This window comes from Triticum aestivum, chromosome 7B (assembly GCF_018294505.1).
Source record: "Triticum aestivum cultivar Chinese Spring chromosome 7B, IWGSC CS RefSeq v2.1, whole genome shotgun sequence".
Lineage (NCBI taxonomy): Eukaryota > Viridiplantae > Streptophyta > Magnoliopsida > Poales > Poaceae > Triticum > Triticum aestivum.
The window spans coordinates 417,628,816-417,639,831 of NC_057813.1; the positions used below are offsets into that span (position 1 = coordinate 417,628,816).

Consider the following 11,016-nt stretch of genomic DNA (forward strand, 5'->3'; position numbering starts at 1 on the left):
GTCCGACGCTGCCGCACTTGCCTGACACGACACCGCTAGGCCTGCTACCTCAAGGGAGGCGTGCGTCTCTTCGCCGGCTAGCTTCATCGATGACGCCCTCAAGTTGTTCGACAGTTTGCCCCCAAGGTACAAATGGACTCCGCCGACGAGTTCTTTTTCCATAATTGTTTCTGCGACTCTGATGATTCCACATCCAATGATGAGGAGATGGTGGTTGCTATTTTGGTCCATGACCACCTTAATAGGCAGTGGCTGTTGTTCCGGGCTCAATCCCGGGACACACTCCAGTGTTAAATCACAACCGATAGAGCGGCCATTTCCTTCTTTGGAAGGACTACTTTGACACAGCCAACCCACTGTTCAAACATCACCAATTCCGGCGGCATTTCCGTATGGCTAGGCATGTTTTTAATCGTATTCGAGAGGGTGTGGTCGGATACCATAAGTATTTCGAGTGCAAGGAGGATGACCTTGTAAAGATTGGCTTCTCGTCTTATCAGAAATGCACTGCATCTATTCGGATACTTGCATACGGAGTGCTCAGTGATCTCATTGATGAGTACGTCCGTATGAGTGAGTCTACGTGCCTAGAGTCCATGTACATTTTCAGCAAGGCTGTGATTTGAAGTGTTTGGCCCTAAGTACTTGAGAGAGCCCACTGCTGAAGATACAACCCGCTTGTTGGCGATCAATGCTAGCAGGGGCTTCCCAGGGATGCTTGGCAGCATAGACTGCATGCACTCAGAGTGAAAGAACTGCCCTTCTGCTTGGCAAGGGCAGTATAGGGGTCATGTCAGGGGTTGCACTGTCATATTTGAGGTTGTGGCCTCACATGCTCTCTATATCTGTCACTCTTTCTTTGGCATGGCTGGGTCGCAAAATGATATCAACGTGCTTCAACGCTAGCCGATGTTTGCAAGGCTTGCTGAAGGTAACAGCCTGCCGGTCAATGTTAACATCAACAACCACAATTGCAACAAAGGATACTACCTAGCTGGCGGTATCTATCCTCAATGGACCATTATTGTGAAGATAATCCCCAACCCTGTCGGAGAGAAGAGAAAAAGATTTGTCCAAGAGCAAGAGAGTGCTAGAAAGGATGTCGAGCGTGCCTTTGGTGTTCTGCAATCTCGATGGGGCATCGTTCGGTATCCTGCTAGAATTTGGAACACCAAGAAGTTGTGGGAGGTGATGACTGCTTGTGTGATCATGCACAATATAATCGTTGAGGATGAGCGCCCAGAACGTATCTACGATCAAGGTTTAAGTTCACCCAATTTCATCATCAAATGCGTATTTGGGAAACTCACATTCAGCTGCAAGATGATTTGGTTGAGCATATGTGGGCTTATGTTGGCAACCAATAGATATATCTTTTTTTTAAATGTATTTGAGACAATTTGCTTTTATTCGGCTTGTAAACTTTGTTATTTTTGTTTGCTTGTCAAACTATGCAAAGTGTGTGTATATTTGTTGAAAAACGGCGGCAAGCTGGCCACACGGATAAATATGGATCGGTGCCATTGAGCGCACTGCCGACCCAAATCAAAAACAGGGCGTACGCCGAATGGACGGTCGACCAAAACGATAAAAAAGGACAAAGTACGCATCCGTCTATGTCGCGTTGGATTTACTCATAGTAGTTTTTTTGGTCCGACGGCTCATACAGGCTTAGGCACTGTTTGGTTCGGCTGTGGATTTCTAGAAGCAGCTGTGAAAAATCTGCTGTGGAAAAACAGTTGTGAAAAATCTGATGTGAAAAAGATGTAGGTCATTTGGCAAACCAGCTGATACAGCTTTTTCAGATTTTGGCCCGTAGCGAAATCAGATTTTGGAAAGCACGTCCTGGGCTGCTTCCGCTTTTGGTTCAGATTTTGGCAGCGGATTTCTGGAATCGGATTTTGCTGGGTTTGCCCTTTGGTTCAGATTCTGCATCGCGGCAGCGGAATCCGTCGATAAAAGCTAAACCAAACATGGCCTTAGTCAGGGTATGCATTGTTGACTTAGCTCTTGCAAAGTCTGCCAATCCGAGCGCCCTCGCCGTTTGCATACCGACTTTTCCTGCACTCGGGACTCGTCTATGTTAGTTTTATCATAGGGGTTTTGATCTAGTGGTTGTTGGTGTTGTCCTTGACTGCTTTCCTTGTCTACTATATCGCCAACCTACCTACTGCCAGCGTCAGAAATTCACAGGGCACGTACCTGGCCAGTCGTCCGGCCGCACGATTCCTTCGCGATCCACAAACTCATCTCCAGAAGAAACATGGGGAGATCATGAGCTTTGACTCATTCGGTTCCTTGCACGATTGTGAGGTTTAGAGCATCTCCAGTCGTTCCGCTCTTCAGGGCGGCGGAAAAAAGCCGCCTGGGAGCGAACCGACGCAAGTTTGGTGTTTGGGGATGGATCGGTCCCCAATCGTCGCCCGCAAGTTCGCCCTGAGTTCAGTGAATTTATGTAGATCTGCTATGAACTCGGCAAAATTTTATTGAAATTTGTTAAAAAAAAGTAAAAACATGCAAACTACGCCAAACTAAGCCAAACAAAGCCGCGAGCCACTACCCCGCGTCCACCGCCCGCCATCTACATGCCGAGAAGCCTGTAGAAGCGAGTGTAGTCGCCGCCGTCGTCATCCTCCTCGTCGTCGTCGCGCGCCCCGCCGGAGCCACCGTCCCTACTGCAACCCTGCCCAGGGTCGCCAACGCACGGCCGGGAGCTGGACGGCCCAGCATCTTCCTCCTCGTCGTTGTCGAGGACGATGACGCTGCCCTCCTCGCGGCCGCGTCGCCGGGCCTGCAGTTCTGCGTACGCCTGGCGCTGGCGGCGCACCTGCTCGCGGACGTAGTCCTCCTTCACCCACTTTAGGGCGGACTCGTCGTCAGGAGCCACTATGTCGGCGTGCTCCGGCTTCACGGGGAGCAGGCCCGGCTCGGGCTTCGGCCGAACCAGGCGAAGGGAGCGCGGGGAGGGGCGGGCACCCTCGTTGATGATGAGGGTGCCACTACAGGTGCGGCGCCGCTGCGGCGTCTCCTCCGGCTCAGGCTTGACGGGGCGGAGAGCCGGCAAGCCAAAGGAGAGCGAGCCGGAGCCCAACGACGAGGACGTCGGCTCCATTCGCCGCGGCGTCCATGAACTCCGCGGCGGCGAGAGAAGGACGGCCGCGTCGGGTACTCCAGGCACGGCACGTTGCCGGTCTCGATGTGGTCGAGCACAGCCTCAAGGGTGCGGCCGGGGACGCCCCACCACTCACACCGTCCTTCGATGTTGAGGCGGCCGCGGGGAATGACGCCATTGACGGAGACGATCTGCTCCTCGCGGCGGCGCTGGAAGTACATCCTCCACAACGTTTCGCTGTCGGGCGCGTACCTCGGCTGGTTCCGCTGCTCCTCTGTCAGGGAGGAGCGGATGCAGGTGATCTCCACCCGCCGTGCCACCCCTTTGGGCACCGGCGGCACCGGGACGCCGCCCGCGCTCGGCCTCCACGCCCCCGGCACGCGTGTGTCAGGGGGCGCCGAGTACTCGGCCTCATAGAGCGGGCGCGCCTCCGGCTCTTGGAGGTGTCGGCGGCCGAAACCGTTCGCCGTTGCGCCATCGCCTGGGAACCTCTTGGCCATCTTTGCTTTGCTCGTCGGCGATAAGGGGGGAGATGGCTTTTGCAAGAGGGGAAGGGTGTGGCGTTCACGGGCAGGGAGTGGGCGCCTTTTATAGCCCAAGCGGGGGGGGGGGGGGGGGGGGGCGTGGAGGCGGCATGCCGGGCGAAGCGTGGCGGGAGCGAGCGGGACGCGCGTCGGCGGTGCCTTCACTGCGCCGCCCGTGAGACATCAATGGAGGCTGACCGGTGAGGCAGCCTTGGCCAGCCTTGGCATTTATTCCCGCAGGAACCGAGGTGATGAGGGCGACGAAGCGGTGTCTCGCTGACTAGACGGGACCGCCCCACGTTCGCGCCAAAACCTCTTGCCCCGGCGCCCTCGGGCGCCCCCAGCGCGCCGGGTTCGTCCTGGGTCCGCCGGCACTAAGTTTGGCCCAAACCTGCGAAAAACGGGCTCTTGCGGGCGCGACTGCGTAGTTTTTTCGACATCGACGTAAAAAATCGCCTTGGGCGCCATGTTGGGGGCGCGGCTGGAGATGCTCTTAGTTTATGAAACTTAGTGATTTTGTCGGTCATTCTTAGTCTCTACTCCTAATGGAGCAGTTGGTAGGATTGCGTCCACGGTTTATTTTCGTCTGGTTATATTTCGTCTGGTTTATTTTCGTCCGGTTTATTTTCGTCTCATATCCCACCACCATATCTCCTCACATTGATTTTTTTACCCTCACAATAAAAACTTTCCTAACTTTTCCAAAGTTTCCTAACTAGACACGTTATAAACGGGCATGTACCGATAGCACGTTATCAATTAATAAAATTTTGTTTTATGACAATCAATTCCAAATCCTAATTTTCCTAATGCATCGATCTTTGCCTTTTTTAAGTAGTTATTTTGATAGGGAGGGTTTAGCCACGAAAATCATCCCTCCATCGTCGGCTGCATCCCTCACCCACGTCGCTGTTGCAGGATTTTCATCCGTCATCCTGAGCAATTGGGGCGGCGATGCGGGCGAGCTTCACGATAGTGGGGAGGACCAGTCCGCGGTGAAGGCAGGTCATGCGCTCCTCACGCTCCACGAACGGAACCTGCGCACGGAGGCGGTAGCGCGGGGTGGCAGCCGGCAATGAGGCGGCCGCGCTACGTGACGAGCTGGTTATATTTCGTCTGGTTTATTTTTGTCCGGTTTATTTTCGTCTCATATCCCACCACCATATCTCCTCACATTGATTTTTTTACCCTCACAATAAAAACTTTCCTAACTTTTCCAAAGTTTCCTAACTAGACACGTTATAAACGGGCATGTACCGATAGCACGTTATCAATTAATAAAATTTTGTTTTATGACAATCAATTCCAAATCCTAATTTTCCTAATGCATCGATCTTTGCCTTTTTTTAAGTAGTTATTTTGATAGGGAGGGTTTAGCCACGAAAATCATCCCTCCATCGTCGGCTGCATCCCTCACCCACGTCGCTGTTGCAGGATCTTCATCCGTCATCCTGAGCAATTGGGGCGGCGATGCAGGCGAGCTTCACGATAGTGGGGAGGACCAGGCCGCGGTGAAGGCAGGTCATGCGCTCCTCACGCTCCACGAACGGAACCTGCGCACAGAGGCGGTAGCGCGGGGTGGCAGCCGGCAATGAGGCGGCCGCGCTACGTGACGAGCTACGGGTCCCCCTTTGTGATGTTTTGGCATCGCTCCTTCATCGCACATCCTCAGGTTCCTCTTGCCCTTCCCTTCCTCTGTCCTCCTCTCCCATCTCTATGCTTTCACGTGCATCCAGTTTTGATTCCTCGTGTGATATATACCAAACATAGGTACGTCAATTCACTTCCTTCCCTTCCCTTCGTCCCTCGGTCCCCCGCTCGTGGCGCTGAAGTGGTGGCAACAGGCGATGGCGGTGGTGTCGCTGATGGCGGCGAGGACAGCATGTGGCAGCTCCCGAAGCATGAACACGACCGCACCTCGGGCCTGCCGTCTGCCAAGATATGGGTGAGTTCTCGTGCTGCCAACCATAAACCCTCATGTCTTACAAATTCCTCAAACCCTACCGTCTTGATCCCGTCCACGCTCTGATCCAAAGGACGATGCAGCTCTGGCCGATTGACAATGGAGGTTTGGGATCCTTCCTCTCAGCACCCACTCCTGGAAGAATCAGCGGTGCGCCACGCCGATTGAACCCCGTCGAGATCACTCGCCAAGATTGCTATTCTGAAGTTTATTGTAAAGAAAGTGAAGAGTGAGACAGGATCCGTTTATTTTCAACCGGTTTATTTTCAACCGGTTTATTTCCATCAAATTACCCCCACCCCCACGCCCACCCACCGAAACGCGCCCAGCGAACCGGGGAGAGATCCATTGATTTGGCTAAGGTAGGAAAGAATCTATTATTTGTTTGCTAAAGCAAATTGCATTAATGGGAGAGATCCGTTGATTTGGCTAAGGTAGGAAAGAATCTATTATTTGTTTGCTAAAGCAAATTGCATTAATGAAAGAGATCCGTTGATTTGGCTAAGATAGGAAAGAATCTATTATTTGTTTTCTAAAGAAAATTGCATTAATGAGAGAGATTTGTTGATTTGGCTAAGATAGGCGGTTTTGAGTAAAGTTATCTTTACTGTAGACATATAATGACAATTAATCAAGTATCAACATCATTGCATGCTTATTGTGTGGAATGTGTGTCCCAATGTTGACAGAAGGTATAAAAAGATTGTCTTGGAATTATTATTGTCTTGGGAAGATATTGCCCTGAATTCTCATTTCTCATCAGAAATTTAGTATCCATTTTCGTTGATCTTATTTGCAACATGTACAAGTCAGTAATAATCTAAGGGGGTGCCCTACCGGAGAAGATTATGATAGTTGGACAAGAAACTTGGTACTGTCGTGTAAGGTAAAGGTAGGAGAAATAGGAGATAAAAGCATGCATGGTGGGAGAAGGAAGTCGAATGTCGCGTGGTAGCTCAGACATGGAGTGTGGAAGAAAGACAATGACGAGATGTATGTATCTACTAGATCATGACCATGAGATATCATCCCATAGAAATGACCTTTGACTCTCATGTCACATGAATTTTCTCTTTGTATATATATATTTGTTAATCCGTGGCAACGCACAGACACTTAGCTAGTAAATTTTAGTAGTCGAGATTCGGTGAACTTATCAAAACTTCTCAAAACATATTTAAAAATGGTCTCGTTTCAAAGCCCTCGTCACAAAAAACATGAATATGCAAACGAGGCGTCGATGAAGCCGGCTTAACCTTGTCAAGATTGTCAATATTCTTCGTGCATGTGCCCTTAGGACCAGCACGATGGCCACAATCACCATCATTGAACCCTTGAATAGATATGAAGCAACAGATATGAAATCTTGTCATCATGCATGCATAACGAGAAACTCTAACCTCACCCCCCCCCCCCAAGAAGATGGAAGGAGTCTACACTGGGGTTCCGCCGGGTATGTTTAGATGAACTAACTGAGAAGAATTAGAACCGGGAATATAAACTCGAAGAAAAAGCGTTGTCATCCGTTCGAGCGCCGCACCGAGGGATTAGAAAACCCTAACGTAAACTACTAGCTAGAGCGAAGGCATCAGTATTCTCCCCCCGGCACCGGCCACCGGAGAAAGGTAGAGGGGAGGCGAGTCCGTGCGCTCGCCGATGAAACCTAGAGGGGAGAGCTTGCCCTAGCCACCGAGGGGAAGGGAAGAAGGGACTTGACAAAGGGTGTGATATGTTCTTATTTGGAGTATAATATTGTACTAAATCAGTGATCTATACCACTTTTCATCTGCGACGGTTGATGTTCTGATGCGTTGGTCCTATGTGGTCTTAACACGACGATTTCTCGACTGTCGACTACAATAAATTTTGCTCGGCGCCGGCAAAGAAGGGGCAATGACGGCATTGCCTTCAGCTCGCTTCAGGCCTGTAGTCATGGCTAGGTGATCTACGGATATGGATGTAATTTTTATTATTTCTGTTATTCGTTATACTATTATGATTGAAGATGAATAGACCGAAATTTTTCCGTAAAAAAAATTAGCGACAATTAATATGAACACGAGGGATTATTGTTTTTCCGAAGTGGAACCTATGATCTGCGGTTGTCCCATTTCGAAAAGAAAAAACTTAACATCAGAAAACGTAATCGAACCCCCCAAAAGGGCAAAAGAGATGCTAAATCTTGCACATGCAGCTACATTCGGCAATGCTACACGTACAAACAATTTACAGGCTTTTACAGGATGGTTAACCTTGATTGGTCAATAGGTGAGCGGGGCGGCCACCCCCTGAAAATCAGGGGGGGAGAGGTTTGTGATTGGTTGTTAGCTGAAAGGAGCGTGTAAAAGCGTGTAAGTCTTTATATGTCTAGCATTTTTGAGCTACATTACTTCTCCCCGTGGTGCATGATCTGAATCGTCTCCGCCGTGCTGCCGCGGCAGCGCTAGTACTACTGGCAGTGGCGGCACCGCCCACTGGTCGCCGTCGATGTAGGAGACGTCCATGAAGGGCGCGGCCTGCCGGCGATCTAGCTGCCGCGCGTACGGCACCCTCCCATCCCTGCACGCCCCGGGCCCCGTGCTCTCGTACTCCCCGAAGAACACCGTCTGGCGCCTGGCCGGATCGTTCCAGTCGTTCCACCCCTCCGGCGCCACGACGCCGGCGGCGAGGTACGTCCTCGCGAACACCACCGTGGCGTAGGGGCCCCACGCCCGCCCCAGCCACACCTTCCCCGTCCCCACCACGCTGCACCCCACGAACGCGAACCCCGTTTTCTCCGACGCCGACCCGCGACCCTGCGCCGTGATGCTCCCCGTCACGCCGCCGCCATTGCCGGTGGACGCCGCGACGGAGCTGATTGTGCAGTTGAGGTAGAGCGACCGGGCGTTGCCGAAGATGAAGTCGATGGAGCCCTCGACGTAGCAGCCGCGGAAGAGGTGCCGCCCCTGCTCGTCCAGCAGCGTGTCCTGCGCGCCGTAGACGCCGCACCAGTGGAACGCCGCCTGGTCGCCAGCCACGCGCAGCGCCACCGCCTGCCCTCCGCTGGCGCCAGGGTCCGCCGGAGGCGCCGTGTTCTGAAAGCTGATGTTGTAGGCGACGAAGCCGGCAGCGAGGACGGTGAAGGTGGCGCTGGACGGGGTGCTGCCGCCGCTGGAACCGGCGGTGTCGTTCCACGCCACGGTGCTGTTGAGGTTGCCGCGGCCGTGCAGCGTCACGCCCGTCTTGTTGCCCCACACCACCACCTTCTCCCGGAAGATGCCGGCGCCCACGGCCAGCAGCGTACGCCCGCCGGCCGCGCCGTGGTCAGGCACCGCGTCCACCGCCTTCTGCACGCTGCTGAAGTTGCCGCAGCCGAGGTGGTCGACGGTCAGGACGAGGGCGGCGTTGAGCTGGGACGCGATGCCGGCCACCCATCTGGCCTCCTCGTCGCACTGCCTCCGCCGGCGGCGGCCGTGTACCAGAGGATCGGAGGGCGAAGCAGGGAGGTGTGTGGTGGAGGCAAGCAAGATGGCGAGAAGAACAGAGGCGATGGCCGCTGGGCATAGGCCACAGTACTTCACTCCTCCTCCACCCCTGCTTCTGCTTGTGCTTGCACGGCTCCTCATTATCATGGGCACCAGGGCATGGCTTGCATGATCTCGATCTGGCTTTGCTTCTTTCTTATGACTACTACGCTACGTACGCACTTGCTATCCTAGTAGTAGTAATTCACAAGGAAAAATGGGTAGATTAATCAATTCAGAAGGAGCTTATCTAATCTATTCAAGCAGTCAGCATTGTTGTTAGCTATGGTTGCTTAATTTGCTTCGTTGAAGCTAGTAGTCATGATGAGATGAGCCGTAATGTGGCGACCAAGGGAAGGGATCCCATCCCATCCCATCCAGTTTTGAGTGAGTGCTACATTGCCGCCGTAATGATTACAACTACCTTCTAGCTAGCTGCATGCTCAACCTGGCCGGAACATACTACAAAAGGTTACTCCATTGCTTTTATTTCCATTCTTGGTGCCTATACCATGATGAATCAATGCTACAAGGGTTGAACGCTATTCGCTACACCGTTGATGTTGTTGAGATTTTTTTTTTGTATATTTGGTTTGGCGCCCGCGAAAGATGGTGGGTGTTTTTTATAATGCGGTGTTTTGGTGGGCTCTTTGCAGTGTGATTCTATGTTATCTGCTAATTAATTCATATTTATGTGGAAAAGTTTCATGCATTGGTGGCCGCATATATTATATTGGTGCTACAGTGTTATGTGTTGGCACTTTTTGTTTGCTAGCTGGCAAGGGGATGTACAATCTGATTGCTGCCATTTGAGAAATAGTTGACCCAGTTAAAATCATGAATCAAATTCAATATTAAATACCTTGACTGAATGAAGAGCTCCTTGAGAAATAGTTGACCTGGTCAAAATCATCAACCAAATCCAAAACTAAACATCTCAATTGAATGGAAGGGCTCCAAAATCAAGGAGCACAGTGTAGCAGGCTTTTTCTTTATTTAATAGGAGTTTTACTCATAATGATAGGGTTACAATTTAGAGGCAAAAATCCTCAATGCATAGGGTTCTCTATGTAGCCACACAACAATACTCTGTTTAGTACAACTGTCAATTTGCTATTCTATTTTATTCCCGTCTAAGCTTTTGCGGAATAAACTCTCGGTCTACCATCAAACATTTGATCTCATCGACAATGTGCCCATTCGTTGATCGGGCCAAACTGTTGCTAGGTAAGCTCATCAGTGCCTTAGCCGGAAAAGGCTTCGCCTCGCTTTATAACTAGATGATATCCCGTGCTTTGCGGCGGGAATAAGTTGCAATATATTTCAATAAGATTTGATTGAATGAAACATTTGGATTAATAATATGCAAACAAAAACTAAAAATGCATACTATATATTGTATCAGATTATTGTATAGTTAAAAAATATTTATTGAATATAGGTAATATAATATAATGAAATGTTTTCGCATGCATGTTGGGTGTGCCTTTGATGACGTGACATGTATGTAAAGCGTATGTGTGCATGTTAAATAAATATAAATAGTGGGGATCAACTAATAATGAAAAGAAATTCCCATGCATGTTGTGGTGGGCCTTCGATGATGTTGTATGTGTGCATGTTATGATAATAGAAGTAGTGGAGATGAACTATTTAGGTATATATAGAATAAGACCAAAGAAATATACAAGCAACAGCAAAACGAAGGTCCACAAAAGAGAGAGGCGAGTGAGTGAGGGGGGAGGGGGAGTGAATAACATAAGGTCTACTAGGGCAACTGAAAGCACAAGTGCTCCCTGGGTGATTTTGGTAATTAATGTCAACATATCTCTTGTTGGACTAATACTTTTATCTAGTATATTTCAGATAAGTCCAGCAGTGGAGTGGCATGGACAAGAGGATGTGGAACCCCTT

General features: G+C 50.6%; 1 protein-coding gene and 1 long non-coding RNA gene across 2 annotated transcripts; one reads left to right on the forward strand and one right to left on the reverse strand.

Moving 5' to 3' along the window:
* The first annotated feature begins 5,200 nt into the window (after nt 1–5,200).
* Nucleotides 5,201–6,070, forward strand: LOC123162577 (uncharacterized). The gene is made up of 3 exons (XR_006481348.1): nt 5,201–5,308; nt 5,481–5,581; nt 5,683–6,070. It is a non-coding gene; the product is annotated as an uncharacterized lncRNA (long non-coding RNA).
* A 1,283-nt stretch (nt 6,071–7,353) lies between these two features.
* On the reverse strand, nt 7,354–9,847 carry LOC123159520 (probable pectinesterase 15). Its single transcript, XM_044577355.1, has one exon. It carries the CDS (start codon nt 9,208–9,210, stop codon nt 7,981–7,983), a length of 1,230 nt encoding a protein of 409 aa, XP_044433290.1. The 5' UTR covers nt 9,211–9,847; the 3' UTR covers nt 7,354–7,980.
* Between the last annotated feature and the right edge of the window lie 1,169 nt (nt 9,848–11,016).

What these genes read in the sequence shown, in the direction of transcription:
- LOC123159520 (XM_044577355.1), bottom strand. Translation starts at nt 9,210, where the DNA reads ATGATAATGAGGAGCCGTGCAAGCACAAGCAGAAGCAGGGGTGGAGGA.